The 16,548-nt window shown below is 42.8% G+C and overlaps 1 protein-coding gene across 2 annotated transcripts in view; it reads right to left on the reverse strand.

The window, feature by feature from the left end:
• TBC1D32 (TBC1 domain family member 32) overlaps positions 1–16,548 on the reverse strand; it is a 940,667-nt gene that overhangs the window by 712,684 nt on the left and 211,435 nt on the right. For both annotated transcript variants that reach the window (XM_078648467.1, XM_078648468.1), the window contains one exon: positions 4,508–4,652. In XM_078648467.1, coding sequence (XP_078504593.1) covers positions 4,508–4,652 — 145 coding nt within the window. The remainder of the gene's footprint in view (positions 1–4,507; positions 4,653–16,548) is intronic.

The following is a 16,548-nucleotide window of genomic DNA, read 5'->3' on the forward strand; positions in this document are numbered from 1 at the left end:
GCAGAAATAGTACCCTTGACTCTGGATTTCTTCTATAGCAGAAGAGGTCTAGTAGCTAAATCTAGCATATTAAGAACTAAGTGGACTGTTGTGGGAAATAGAAGGGCCAGGGTCAATCCAGCAGGCGAGTGGGGGCTAAATTTGGATAACCATTACACAGTGTTGTCCGACTTAAATGCATGCGATTGACTCGCATGTGTATCTATTGCTCCTCCTGAAGCCCAGTTGGACCAACGATACGTTAAGACTCTCTTCTTCTCAGATGAGCCTCTATTATATAAACCATCTATGGCCTCTAGTGTATTTTCCACTGTTGTTCCAGAGGAACCAAATAGAGTGCTGTTGGAACAAAATGCAGCACTTGAGGTAATCAAGAAGTCATCTTCAATGAATAGAGTCGTAGTCCCAGGGATAGTTCCCGTAGAAACAGTAAATACCCCTGATATTGTTCAGACGTGCTATCAAAAGGCCTTATACCCATTATCTATCATCTCTTGGAATATAGCGGGAATCGCAAATAAGTTAAATATCCCAGATTGGGTCGACTTTATCGACCAATACGATATTGTTATGTTGCAAGAAACTTGGTTGCTCGTACCAATTTTCCGGCAAGGGTATTTGAATTTTTATATTCCAGCTGTAAAAAATAGAGTGGGTCGTCCCTCTGGGGGCTTGTTAATTTGGGTACGCCAAACTTTGAAAAGTGTGGTCAAGCGAAGGTCTATACCCTCTAATGATATTCTAGCACTGGATATTAACTGGCAAAATGGCCAACAATTGGCCTTGTTCAATCTTTATTCCAGGGGAGTTGTTAGAGGTAAATTATCAGAGACCTTGACGATTCTTGAGCATCATATTGAAATGCTGCCAGTGCTACCTCATATAATAATAGGCGGGGATTTCAATACCACCTTCGAACCTATGGGCGAGGAGGATAGAACCTTGGCAGAAGATGAGGATATAAAGTGGAGAATTCCTCAACTAGATATCCCTGCAATTAAGAAATGGAGCACAGTAGCTATTCAATTGAAAAGCTTTTGTCTTTCTAGAGGGCTCAGAGCAGTAAATGGGCGGGTACCGTCGGACCCTAAGGGGAAAAATACTTTTGATAATGGTCGATCGGCCAGTAGAATAGATTATATACTACTGGATGTAAGAGCTTGGGATAGATTGATAGATATGGAAGTGAAGGACAAATTAGAAAGTGACCATAATCCTTTGTGCCTGACACTCCATCACTATCATGAAGTACCCGACCTCCCTAGAGGGGATCAGACGGTTACACAAGATCTTGTAAGCTCAAATAACCTCCGCCATTTGAAGTGGAGTATGCTCCTAGAGGACATTGTAAAAATAGAGACCCTAAAGGAAACAGTGGTGGAGGAAGTCTGTAAGATTAAGTCCCATTATGGGATGACTGACTTCGCAGATTACATGATGGCTGCTCATGAGAAAATGTTTTCTAAAATTCAAATTTTTTTGTTAAAACGGTAGCCTCAAGTAAAAAGAGAAAGCCCCAAGAGACTAGAGGGTGGTATGATAAGAGCTGTAGGGTTGCACGAGATAATCTTAGCACGGAACTAAGATTAGGAAATGCCGAAGCAGTAAGGCTTGCGAGAAACCACTACAGACAGGTCCAAAAAACAGCCAAGAAGCGTTGGGACGAGGATTGTTGGCAAGAACTTAAGGAGGCGTGTGCCTCAAAGGACTCCAAGCGTTTCTGGGCCTCAGTAAAATGGGCAAAGGGTGGCATAGCACCCCAGCCAACTAATTATGTCCCGAAAACCGATTGGGTAGAATATTTCCGACCACAGTATGCTCGTAACCCTATGTTTAATACTGATTGTCCTCCTCATCAAGTTTATTACAAATCACCAATTTTCACTGAGGGGGATGTGAGTGTAGTACTGGATTGCGTAGCAAGGGGCAAAGCACCAGGTATGGATGGAATTCCGGCAGATATTTTTCTATCTGATCGGAAATCCTGGTGTACCTACTTTGTAATGCTGGCTAATGCGGTGGCTATGGGAGGGAAAGTGCCTGCTTCATGGAAGGGAGCTGAAATTATTCCCATATATAAGAAAGGTGATCGTTCCCAGGCTAGAAACTATAGACCCATTAGTCTGATTGACACTGCACAAAAACTAATGGGCCGATTAGTCCAAAACAAACTGCAGCAATGGATTGACGAAAAAAATATTTTGTCACCCTATCAAGCAGGGTTTCGTCCCTCAACTAGTAGCGTTGATCAAGTTCTCCACTTCCTAACCATCTACTGGAGAAACGTTACTTTAAAGCAGGGGCCATTGTATGCAGTCTTTGTGGACCTAAAAGCAGCTTTCGACCTGGTCCCCAGAGAAATGCTCTGGAAGACCTTGTCGGAAGTGGGCCTAAGCCAGGAATTGCTTACACTCCTTGTTCGTCTTCACGAAAACAACTTTGCAAGAATAAGATGGGGCAAGCAAGGAGAAGTAACTGATCCCTTCCCAGTAGAACGTGGGGTAAGACAAGGGTGTGTCCTAGCTCCTACCCTTTTCTCTATTTATATAAATGGTATTGTTGAACATCTAGAAAAGGTTGCTAGTGACGCCCCTGTAATTGCTGGCTCTCGTGTACCAGTTCTCATGTTTGCGGATGATACACTCTTACTTTCCCGCACCCCTAGTGGGCTTCAAAAAGTGGTGGATGCCTTTGGTGTATTCTGCGATGGGAGGGGCCTTGAATTGAATACCACCAAAACAAAATTTATGTGCCTCAACCAACAGTTCACCTTTAAAGGTGTAATAAAATACAAAGGTACACCACTGGAGAGAGTGGATTCTTTTTCCTACTTAGGCATCACCCTCCAAGAAAACATGAGCTGGAAGCAACACATAACCATGACCTTATTAAAGTTTAGGCAGCTAGCAGGCGCTATCACACTCAAACACCGCACCTCATTGACAAAGCCAGTAAACAGTGTGCTGGAAATCTATTCTATGAAAGTACTGGGGGCTTGTTTATATGGCTCTGAACTATGGGGTTTCTCCAATTTGAGTGAATTGGGACGAGCTGAAAACAGGTTTTTACGAGGGATTGTGACGGTCCCTCAAAGTACACCGACAACCCCGTTAAAACTGGATCTGGGAAGAAAATCTATAGAGGACATAGCGAGGTTACGTCCTCTCCTATATTGGAGAAGGATTATGGTGACCCCAGAATTAAGTCATTATGCAGCAGCATTGAAGGATGTCATCAAATTTGATTGTTTCCACAGTATTCCATGGTTAAGGGAGCTTCGGGAACTCCTAATAAAATTGAAATTGGACTATCTGTGGGAAGTTGAAGATGTAACCTGCTTTCCAACAAAGACTAAGTTAAAAGAACTATACTGGGAAATGGTATATCTTACAATGTTTAGTGACAGTACAAGTTCCAATCTAACATCTCGCTTCTTAAATATAAAAATGTACCCTTTCTGCGAACCTTTCTGGGATATTATTGAAAAACCCCATGATAGAAAACTTTATTTCCAATTTCGCATAGGTGTACTTCCGCTGAACGCGTTTAAAAAGCACTGGTCCCCGGCATGGGACGAATATTGTCACCATTGTAATGAACAAACTGAACACATTTCTCATTTTTTGTTTTGTTGTCCTCTGTATTCGTCTCCCAGACGTAAATGGTTAAAACCTGTGTGCTCAAACTTGGGAACCCGTAGCCAATCGGAAGCTCTCAGGATACTTGAAACTGATTGTTCTACATTTCTTGTGGTTGGTGTAGCAAAATTTCTAGCATGGTCCTGGTTAATTCGTACCCGATCGTTAATGGCAATTGCACCTTAATGATATTATGTATTTTGCATTTTGCCACATGGATTATACTATTTTATTTTAGGAACCTTACATTTTTATGAATTGTTATAACTTGTTATTATCAGATCTATTTTTATCATGTATTCATTCGACATTTAATGTTTAATATGTATTTTTAGAACTATTTTTAAATGTAGTATTTATTGTATTAGGGTTAGGTGAATGCTTTTATGACAAATGTCGAATAAAGCTTTAAAAATGAAATGATTGATTGATGGTATATATTGGCCAAGCGGTGGAGAAGTACAGGGGTGGGATAAGGCAACTCCTGAAGATTGTTCCCTCTGAAATGTCAAAAATGGGGGAGGTAATTGCCGGAAACTCCCCCAGCCAATAAGAGGAGAAAAGGGCTCCTGTCACTCAGACCATATCCAATGACGGCAGGGAACAGGCTATGAGGAGGCCAATATTACAAAATTGTAAGGGGGTGGGTCTTTCTGTACCTCCTCTTTTTTTCTTTGTCAATGGTCTCCTACAAGACCCAAAAAATAATAGTACTTGCTAATTTGTGTCATCTCTGCTGGTCCAAGTGATCATAGAGTATTAATTTAGGTTAATACTTTCTGTTAGGTCACTGGCTTAGTTGGACTCCAAGTTACTCGCTGTATGTTGCAATAGGAAACTATAAAAATGGTTCTATTTAAAATACTCACCATCCATTTTTTGAACCAGATGGCTTTCACATCAATCAGCGCCAAAAAGTAGATAGGATCCAATGGCTTTTGTGATTGGTGCTGACTTGTCTCTCGTGTCACAGACAACAATGACAAAGTGCTCTCCACTACTTCTTCCATGTACCTCAAAGGAGTGAAAACACAGAGTTTTGGTACTATAATTCCAAGTAATATTTTAGACATAATTTTTAAATACAGCATATATATTTCACTCCGAAACTGGATCTAAATGAAAATAAGAAAACCCATGACCTTCATCCCAGCACTGAGGAACCTATACAACAAATTTTCATTTATGATGTTTGTAACCATTGCTTATTTTATTAGGGTGGAAACCCATCCACAAACCTTACTCCCACTTCACTTGCTCATATAGCTGTGTAGGTGACATGTAAACAGTAACTTTTCTCGGCCTCCACATCCCGGCACAAAGAAAATGAGTGATTATGGTTTTCTAAGTATTTGTTTCAAGATTATATGTTAGAGAAGTTCAGATAATGCATGAAGAATACTTATTGTAGGCTGTCCACAACATCACATTCAGATAACAGAGGTAACAGAGTAATTGCTAAATCCAAAGATAGAGACAGATATTTGAGAGACCTTGAACCATAGGAGTCATAGTCATGGAGATCAATTAGCATAGATGCAATTTTGCAATTTACATTCAAATTAGTCGGTAAAAACCACGCTTTAAGCACTTTTTAAAAACTTTTCTGCTTAGTTTTGTTATCTGTAAAATTTCTGAATATGCATTCCGAAGGAAATAACAGAAATTATATTAATTGAGCTCTGGGACTGGCTGAAACTGTATTTACGGATTTCAGAGATTTTCAATGGCGGCATCACACTTGTCTTTAGTAAAAACAAAATTCTAGCAGAGACTTTCGTACCACAGACTCCTCACCCTGTGTATTTCTCTGTGCACCAGGCTAGCTCAGAAAGATTTTCATAGCAACTCCCTCATGTGCCGGGGGTTACGTTGTGCTGCTCTGCATCGGTTCCGTCCCACCCCGGATGTGTCTTAAGGGCCCCTATATCTGCGTGACCTCCTTTCACTAACTTCAGTTTCTTTCTCATCTTAGTTCTGCCAGTGTGCAGATCACCGATATTGGGATCCCAATATAGGGTTATATGAGTCCATTCCACAAAACATGGAGGAGGATGGGTTGATGACCAATCAGCGAATAGACAGATTCTCTATTAAAAGAAGTGTTGCCAAATCTAAGTAACATGTTTGGATAGAGGCTTCTAACTGCAGATTCCCCACCTTCTGACCAGATAACAAAGCAGTACCTCCTGAGGTGGTGGGTATGTGGAAAGACTCAGCCCAGGAAATCCTGCCGGGCATATTGAGGAAAATGAACGTCTAGCCAGACTGGGCTGTCCAGGCAACAGTGTTTTGTGAATGAGTGGAGGGACGCCCATGTAAAGGGCTGGCAGATGTGCTAGAATGGCACACCAGTGCAATCGAAGCAGCCTTTGCTCTGGTGGAATGAACATGCAAGCCTTTAGTGAATGCTTCTTGATTAGCCCATAGCAGATCATTATGCATGATACAATCCATCGTTCACTTTTATATTGCTTTCCCCTTTTTGGATCCACAGAAGCCCACAAAAAGTTGATTGTTTAATTGATGGTCTCAGGCCTGATCTATTTAAAAGCTGAGAATCTTCTCAGCATAAAAACAGTGGAGCGATTCCTCTTCGTTGGATGGATGAGGTGGAGCGTAGAAAGACGGCAAAGTAATGGATTGCCCTATGTGGAAGGGCATGACTATCTATGGCCAGGAAGAGACTTTTGTCCAGAGGACCAGTTTGTAAGGAAAGAAAAATATGTAAGGTTGCTCGACTGACAAGACCTGGAATTTACTCACTTGTCAACCAGAAGTGATAGCACGGAGGAATACAGTGTTTATGGTCAAACTGCATAAGCCAGCTGTGCATCGGTCAAAAGGAGGGAAACATCCTTTACAACGCAACTTTTACCACGCAGTGCGTTTACGACGCAACTTTTACAACGCAAACCATTACAACGCATTGCGCTGGGGGGTGCTCTATAATAGGGAATAGGTTTAATTTACTATCCAACACCTTCCCTACTATCCACTGGGACTGGAGTTGGAATAGTAAATTAAACAATTCACTATCCAGCGCCCCAAAGCACTATGCGTTGTAAAGGCATGCGTTGTAAAAACCGCGTTGTAAAGGCATGCGTGGTAAAAGCATGCGTTGTAATGTCATACATCCTCAAAAGGAGTGCGCATCAAGTATTTGAGAATCAAACTGAAGTTCCACGGCAGCATCACAAAAGTTATTGGTGGGAACATGTGGATCAGCCTCTCCAAGAAACGCACCACAGCCAGTTAGTTGAAAAGAGATTGCTGATTGGGCAATCGCACGAAAGTCGAAAGGGCTGAAAGATAACCTTGAACTGTCACCACAGCAAGGTCTTGCCAGGCTAGGTGGAGACAAAACAATAAAAGGTTAGACAATTTTACCTTTAAAGGCTGAATGTCACGGGGCAGGACACCAGACAACAAACTTCTCCCAAAGTCCTGCACACACAATTGCTGCAACAGGACACCTGGGTGTCAGGATGACACCAACTACTTCGGAAGGAAGATCGAAAGCCACCAACTGTCGCCATTTAAACAACATGCATGGAGGTGCATTTGTGAAGACTTTGGTACAAGTCTCTGTCCTGCTGTTGCGACAAGAGGGTCTCCCCAAAGGGCAGCCAAATCGGAGGAGATTTGCTTATGGCCAGAAGTTCCAGGTACCACACTCTTGTCACCCAGTCTGGAGCTATTAGTATGGGTTGGACCCAGTCTTTCTTGATCTTTTTCAATACTCTGAGATGGAGAGGTAGGGGCAGAAAGGTATACATGAGTCTCAAGCCCCAGTGCAGACAAAAGGCATCTCTGAGGGAGAGCCGCCTAGGAACTCCAACGCAAAAAAGCTTGGAAACTGCACAATTTCTGCAGAGGTTCTCTCCATTGTTGGAAAACACCCACTGTCACTTACGAGTGTAGCTGCCCTTTGAGATCCGCTATGCATTGTCAGCTGAGTTAGTCCATTCTGGTTTAAATATCTTGCCAGACACTGGGTATTCAGGGTAATGGCCTGAGCGTAGAGCTACTTCCATAAACATAGAGCCATCTGTACAGGACCCACAACACCACACCACCATGTTTGTTCCAGTACTACCTGGTGGCCATGTTGTCTGTGAGAACCTGTAACCATTCTCCCTGATGTTGGTGCCAAGCGAATCATGCGTTACTCCAACAAATTGTTATGGAAACTGATTTACAACTCTTCATAATGACCTCACCAACCCCACAAATTCTGGGTGAAGTAGGGAGAGAGGTCTGCTGCAGATTCAACTGCGGTCATGCAGCCACCTTTACAGGTGTTTCACAGTCTCCTCTGACACCTGGATGGAAAGCTAAATGTACCATAGGCGCTGAGCCCACTGAGACTTCAGGTCTTGACTTGAGATTCAGAATGTGCTGAACCTGGGTTGGTTGACAAGTAAGAAGCAGGAGGCCAACGAGGCAAAGAAAACTCAGAGCTGCTCTCACTTTATCTCAAATGTCCTCAACTTGTTTAGGCAGGGTGAAGGTTCAGAAACCAAAGTATACAGGGGGGCCGTTGTGAAAGAGGCAAGTACAACTTTGACACACTGATGGAAAAGCCCAATGAAATGAACAAATTTGCCATTGTCTGGAGCTGGTTTACAGCTGTTTGAGGTGAGCCCGCCTTCAGCAACTAGTAGTTCAGGTATGGGAAGACTAGTATTGCCAACTTCAACAGACTGGCTGCGAACACATCCATCAACATTTGAACACCCAAGGTGCACTGGTAAGGTCAAAGGGGAGAATGAGAAATGGAAGTGCTTTTGGCCAACATAAAACAGCAGGTAACTCTTATGGGCTGTGGGAATAGGCATCCTGCAAATCCAATGCCAACATCCAATCTCCTGGATACAGAGCAGACAGAACTTGGGGTAGGATGAGCATTTTGAACTTGCCCTTCCCAAGGAAAAAATTCAAAGGGAGAAGATCTAGGACAGGGCCAAGGACTTTTCTGCACCAGAAGATAATGGGAATTACAAGCACTCCCGATCTATGATGCAGCAACCCTCTTTATTCCTACCTTGGACAGGACAGCATGAACTTTCTGTCAAACTATGGACAAATGGTCCTCTGGGAGATGGTGTGGTGTGGGTGGCATATTCGTGGTTGTGACAGGAAGGGTAGGGAGTAGCCATGTTCTACAATCTGGAAACCCCATTGGTCTGGTCTGATGCTCCTCCACCAAGGAAGGTGAAAGGTGATATGACCTCCCATTGGGTGATTGTACGTAGCCCAAGGCGACTTTAAGCAGTTTTGCGACGGATATTAGAAGAGGGGCTGGGATTTGTGTAGATCGTTGCTCCTGGGGCCTGGACGTTGGAAGCCTGATCCCCGACCCCTACCTCAAAAGGAATGAGAAGCTTACTGTTGCTGAGGTACGTTACGGCATTGCCTCTGTTGGTTTCCCTCTCAAAGCCTTGAAAAGGGTGACATTGTTGGGGGAACTGGCATAGCATCAGAGTTTGCGATTGCTTCGCAGTACTTACAAAAAAAAAACTCAAAGGCTGAATCCACTTTGCATACAAATAGACTGGTCCCATCAAAGGGTATTTCCATGAGTGACTGCTGGATGTTACTGAAGAATCTCATGCAGCGGATCCAATCTTGGTGCCTAAACACCGCAACAATGCTCACTGCTCTACCCAGACAGTCACTTGTATCCAGGCCCAATCTAATAGAGTATCTGCCCACATATTGTCCATCTTGAATAAGCCGTTGGAGGTGTGCATCACCTGGATGCATTGGCAAAATATCTGCCACCATGTCCCATAACGCATGAATGTATCTCCCTAGAAGGTAGGTTGCATTTACGGATCTGAGGACAAGACTAGCCGAAGAAAACATCCCTTTGGTAATTGCCTCCAATAATCTCAACTTTGTCTGGTAGGGTGGTCGGAATCACATTGGGGATCCGATGGCTGGTGGAACTCTGTACCACCAGGCTTTCTGGTGACAACTGTTGGAGGAGGAATTCAGAGCCCCCAGGAGCAGGTATCTCCAAGTTGAAGCACCTCTGTTAACATATTAATCAGTGGTGGGTAGAGTGAAATCTAAGACTTCTGCTTCCCTCTTTATCACTGCAATGAAGGAGGCAACCCCTTTTATGGCTGCAGCTGGGAGAGGGGAGTGGAGGGCAGTGTCAGGAGTGGTATCACAGACTGTAAGAACTATTGTCTGATCTCCCTGCTTCCTGTTCCAGCAAAGATTCTGGAGATGCAGCTTAATATCCATTTAATGGAAACTGCAGCACAGCAACAATGGTTTAATGATTCCCAGCTAGGTTTTAGAAAAAATCATGGGACAGAAACCGCCTTAATCTCAGCAACGGACTGTATTAGGTGTCTAGTGGCTGAAGTACAAGGGGTGGAGCTGATACTCTTGGATCTATCAGCAGCATTTGATACCATCTCACATGCGCTGCTGCTGGATAGAATCCAAGGTCTTGGCATCTCTCATCAAGCTCTAGCCCTCTTGTCCTCTTTACTTAGGGTAAGATCCCAAATGATGAAAATACAGCATTTCTACTCAGAGGCCTTTTTCCTGCCCTGTGGAGTACAGCAGGGCTCATCTTTGAGCCCTACGCTTTTTAATTTCTATGTGTCACCCTTAGCTGCAATAATCCATTCCTTCGGAATGGAGGTAGTGTCGCATGCTGGCGACACTAAGATCATGGTGTCAATCCCCAAGAATTCATGATCAGTAGCAGAGAACATTTTATGTTGCATGACCAAATTGGCACAATGGATGTCATGTAACTTTTAAAAACTAAATGAAGATAAGACGGAAGTGTTGATTTTTGGCACTGGGGCTCAAAGATCGAACAGTAGCTGTTGGCCATACTCCTTAGGAACGTGTCATACTCCGGGAAAAAAGACCACGAACCTTGGAGTACTGATGGGCCCTGAACCCAACTTTAATGTCCAAATGAATCGCACAATAGCAACTTGCACTCAGATTATAAGGATGCTTAAGAAAATGTACCTATTCATCCAGCAGTCTGCAGGTCGCTCTCGCCTTGTTATTTGTCCAGACTGGATTACTGCAACTCACTGTACCTGGGCTTGAATAAGAACGCACAGCACAGACTCCAGGTGGTGCAGAATGCATTGGCGAGACTTGTTCTGAACATTCCCAAGGGGCAGTCAGCTGAAAAGGGATTGGAGACCCTTTACTGGCTCACAATTAATAAGCGCATCAGCTTTAAATCTCTCTGCATGGTACATAAGGCTCTTCATCTCCCATATCTAACAAGACTGAAAACCATGTTTGGCTGGTATTCCTTAGGCAGACTTCTTCAAACATAGCTTCAACTACAGCTCACGGTATCAAGAACCAAAAGAAAGAAATGGGGCGACAGAGCATTTTCTACGGCCGTGAGCAAACTTTGGAATACCCTTACACAAAACATAAGGGCCATCCCTCAGCTCTTACCCTTTAGGATGACTCTTAAGACTTGGCTATTCTCCTTGTAGTTATTTTCTGAATCCGGAGTACTAGTGGACTTTTTTCAGGGTAGCGATCTATAGCGCCTTGATGACTTTGGGTAATTGCTGTGCTTTATACATTTTAAATCAAATTAAATTAATTGAGCTGGAAGCCTGAGGCAACCGAGACGAGTGGCACCGTTGGCAATGCAGGATGACCTGCCAGCAGAAGTCCTGGTGGAGGCCACTTCAGATCCAGAGGCACACCAGAAGGGTCCGGTTAGGTACCGAAAATCCGCTTATACAATCTATAAACTCTCAAAACAGTTAAAGCATTGCTGCAGGGGCTGGAAAGTCAAGAAAGAGAGGCATGAGGGTCGTAGAGTGTTCCAGAGTTAGGGAGCAGAGTGTGGACCGCGTGAGTGTAGCTCATGGTGGATGTGTCCAGGAGCACAGTTTTTGTTTGATAAAATTCCTCCCCAAAATGGCCGCCTAGGTTTACGGTCTAGGCATCAACACAATGCTGAATCACCACGCTGACTCAAATACCGCAGACTCGGAAGCAAGCACTACGGGGCCCGCAGCAAGGGTAAGACAGCCGTTAGTTGCACTGCCTCCTTGCATGAGTATGGATGTTTGTGGTAAAGCTGCATAAAATCTTGGTAAGACAAGCACCTTATATTTTCTGTATTGTATTTCCTTTCTAGAATCAGAGCAACAAGGTGCTCTGCCATCCACGCCAGCGCAAGCCCCGATCACCAGGGGTGAGTCCTCAGTCAGATACTCGGTCAGTTACGCGGTGGAACACAGCAAACCGGAACACAGCAAACGTGGTCGCACCTTCTCATGTATTACAAACACTTGCCTAGTGGGATCGGTTTATGTCAAAGGATGCTAACTGTGGAGGGTGAATTTTTCGTCAAACTACACTCACCTAAAAAAGTTACAACCACAATGGATGTGCCTGATACATGCCTGAGGTATTGTGCTTGCTATTTTAAACATGTGCCTTACCAATATACTGCATGATTGCTTGAATTGATGTACCTATGATTTTTTGTAAACAAACGTTTAACCTAACATTTCCAAGCATGGGACACGACTCTCTAATGTCACCATGTATACTCACATGCGATAATGATTTCGCTCACAATTCTTGATATAACTATCAATGCTAGGTTGGAATCACCAACACAATCACTGGTGCTTCTTGGATTACTTTCAGCCCTAGTTACTTTATCTACCCACAGCATCCAAGACTGGCGCTGCTACTTAATTTTCATTTTAATTCTAATCACTCGTAGCATAATGATTACACGTTGTGTCATGGAATTTTAACAAAACCTTGGTCCTTTCTGTTTTCTTTTATTTCCCTGGGTCTTTTACCTCGGGATCATTCAACTCGGGGCATCTAACTGCTTCTGGTTACTAGTTTGAAAATCACTGAACCAGACATGTGCTAGTGCCAAAATTACCCATTTTTTATTTCTTTGGTCTTGATTAAGTGCCATCAGACCTGTTAGGGGCTACTTTGGCATGAAACATGTCAACCCTATGCACCACACTAGCCCTATAGGAACATTATATCCAGTTGGGGCAGATTACTTTTAATTAGGCTAGTGCCCCTTGGGAATAAATACATTTAGTTAGGACGGCCCTAGACCTATTTTATGCTCACTCACTCACAGCACTACCAAGCCCACACACCCGCACTCACCCTACGGCTTCATCCAAAAATATCTCTGCCAAAGAGTTCCTTCGCAAGTGTCCGTCGGGCATTGCAGCACCCGCAAGATGAGGAGCAAGGTCCAATAATGAAGCATGACATCCTTCGGGGTGTGTGAGGGCATTAATTTTTTAGAAAAGACCTTTCTTCCCCTTCCTTAGGAACTGCACACCTCTTGTATTCCCTACCCTCTAAATGGACCACTTTTTTTTCTCATCGGCACTCTCAAAATTCTAGCTCTACATTCTTTGGACTGTAGAACAACCATGACAGTGCTCCTCGTTTCTCATTTGCATCTCACTTCCTTGAGATGATGCAGTATGCAGATCTAACCACCCGTTGCATCAATCTATTCTCTATTTCTAGTAGCTCTGTCACCACATCCACCACTCAACATGCTGTGCAGTTGTTCTGTACAACAGCAGATGGAACCGACAGTATTTAAAGAAGGTGTCTTCTACTTTGCCCAACTCTTCATCTTAATGAATCCCCTCTGTCACAATATTTGTGAAAATCACTACGTTCTGCAGAGTAGCATCAGTAGAAATCACTTTTAGCTCCTTCACCTGTATCTTCCATGACATCTGTTCAAGCTCTGCTCCACATCCTGTATCTTTTGTAACATGTACTTCAATGTTCCCTCCACTGCCTGCACCACATTTGCAGTGCCCTCAGTATTTCCCAGCAAGTCAGAATACAGAACTTCAATGAAATGTATGATGGTCCCAACAGCAGGTGTCCCTCTCACCTTCTCTTTTTGGGCCTCTAGGTCTACCCCCTAGTGTCTACGCTGGGCCCCAAGCGACTGTAAGAAATCCTCTATACATCTCATGTTATTCACCAAGGCGTCCCTGAAAATAGTGCAGTGAAAAGTACTTATCGGTAGACGTTAAGGACTCCAGTCATTCAGTTCTAGGGCCACTAAGCTTTGTGTGGGTGAGCTCAACGAAATAGACAGGACTGCAGTGCTCAATGGCATCATACTGCTCTTACCCCACTGGGGGTGTCAGCAGTTCTTCCCCACAGCAGTTTAACCCACCCACCTGTCCCTAAGGAATCATCTTTAAAGTCACCATGGCCCGGTGAACCCTTTGCACAAAGGCAAAATTTCCTCCCGGCCATTTCTGGCATCCACAGGGTTTGCTGTCTTCTGTGTCACTCCCGGAATTCACAACAGACAGCATTCGATGGAACTGCCACCCTCGCTCTGCAGGTTCTGTGCATGCCAGGCACCTCAGACTGCCACCAGGCAGAGAGAAACATGAATGATTAAGGTAGTTCTGCTCGCTGAGTCACATTCAGGAATTTTGACACCAACTATGTCACACACTTCTCACTCTTCTCCTCTGTGACTAGGCGGGTCCCAGGTCACCCTAGGACGATACAGTGAGCCGACAAAGGAATCCAGTTTAGGACCTGGTCCCAGTCTCCCTCCAGAAGTTAATTCTTAGCATCAATATGCCTGTGTAATGCACTCCACAAAACACCCCAAATACAAATGTAACATCTGCATTTGACATCAATATTTATAGGATGTCCTCAAGGAAATGAGTAGTCCCATCTTGAGATTTGAATTCACATCCACACTCATGTGAATGCTGTAGTACCACAGGGGTTAATTGACACAGTCCTTCCCCTCCACTAATGGATTACACAGGGCTACATCCATGCACACATTTGATTTAAAGTTTACACTAATTCACTTGGAATAGCTTTTGGTCAGCATCAGGACGATGCCTCACAAAACCCTTGCCATATGTCGCTCTTTCTATACAGAGGCAAGTTGTTTCAAATTTCCCACAAACGTAATAGCTTCCAGCACAAACAGACTATGTTAAACTTATAAACAATAGTAGCATTAGAAAGAGGGTACTGAAATCCACAATAGGTAAAATACAGGTACAGAAATTCATGAGTGCTTTCATTAACTGAGCACTGATTTTAACAAACATTTAGAAACAGCCCCACTTAGTGTCTTCCTTGTTCAAAGTGTTCAGAGCAAGTTAAAATTCAGAAGAGATTATAGGGGAAATTAAAGATGTCTCGCCTCCCTCCATGTCAAAGTTACAAGTTTACCAGACATGCGTAGTAACCAAAAGAACTGTTGCCCAATTTAGAATATATCTTTGTATCTGCAAAATAAGCCACCTGCTCACTGTGAACCTCAACCACAGCCACAATCAGATCAACAGTCCACCAACATATTTAGGACACAAAATACTGGTGTAAGAGAATAGCCAATGCACTTCCAAAAAGACAGTATGTTTACATGAACATCCCTACCAGGCCATAAGCACACCTGTCCTACTATGCATAGGTTCTCACTGTGACATTGTACATCTACCAACCATAAATTCTTTTAAAAAAAATAACTTGTAAGTATTACAGGTTACTTGCACATACTACACGTGACACCTGTATCTACTGTGCTTACTAAATGTGGAGGACAGGTAATTAACTAAGGCATACTTTTCTTTGCACAATAAGGACAATCTGTGCTGGATATGTCGAATTTAATTTGGACATTCCCTATCTTTTTACAGTTGTACAACTCTTCTGTTATCCTTGTACATACTGATGAAATTGCCATGAATTGTATTGGCAATGAGACATGGTCACACATTTTTATGTGTACCTGGGTCATAATATTAATGTTGACCATGCCTTTTCATAGATATTTAATATATCCTCTTTAGCATAAACTCTTAAGTGATACATCATTTACAAGACACAAACCCATTTGCTTTTCAACACTAAGTGAATGTTAGAATAACAGTGCATCACAAAGTTTTCTGAGCCCATCCATGCATAGAAAGGGACATCCAAAAGTTTAGGCTCTTGCTATCCGTAGTTTTGTACCTTGCTGACTTTTTCACTTATGGTTAATCTAAACAGAAGGTGATGCCAACAGAGACGTCCTGGGTGTAGCGATCACCTCAATAGCATCAGTATGGTATTTCTCCTGTGAGGTATCTCCTTCACAAAAATATGTTTACCTCATCAGGTTCTTATGATCCACCCTGCAATACTACTGTACAAATGTTAAATACATTAACTGATTCAGCCTCTGTTGTATCTATAATGCCTTTTTTTGCAGCCCACAAAATCCTGGGCACTGTTACTATTTTCAGCTGCTCTATTTTCTATGTAGGTATTGATTGTTCATGCTATGATGCTAGGAAGCCTGATGTCGGTTTTTCCTCTCCATTGCATGACAATGTCTCACATTGTCTTGATTCAGCCACAAATTAGTATTGACGGTAAAGGCGCAGTGAGTCTGTGACAAAGCTAGAGTAAATGTCAAGGTTTTATCACGTGATTGCATGCAGTAATATATATGAATTTTAAACCATTACAGATCTATGTATAAAGCCACTAAAAGAAAGCAGAACTGAATTGCCTTCTGTAGAATCAAAAATGATGGGATTGCAACATTTTTAAATGTTATTCTGCCACACCTTATTTAAGCACAATTAGCAACAGAAATGTATGAGTAAGTAAGTAAAACTTTATTTGATCCAGACCTCAACTGAGGTCAACAAATACAAAATTAAAATAATTTCAAATACTCATAAAAATGCTTAGCTAAACACTTTTGCTTTTTTTTTTTAAACTCACTACAAGATGGTACAGTGGTAATGTTCAGCCACCAACTCAGACAACATTAGAGTGAATTTGATAGAATAGAATACAATCTTTGGATTGTACTTCTTGTTTAAAACAGCTTCAAAGC

Source organism: Lissotriton helveticus, chromosome 6 (assembly GCF_964261635.1).
Source record: "Lissotriton helveticus chromosome 6, aLisHel1.1, whole genome shotgun sequence".
Taxonomy (NCBI): Eukaryota; Metazoa; Chordata; class Amphibia; order Caudata; family Salamandridae; genus Lissotriton; species Lissotriton helveticus.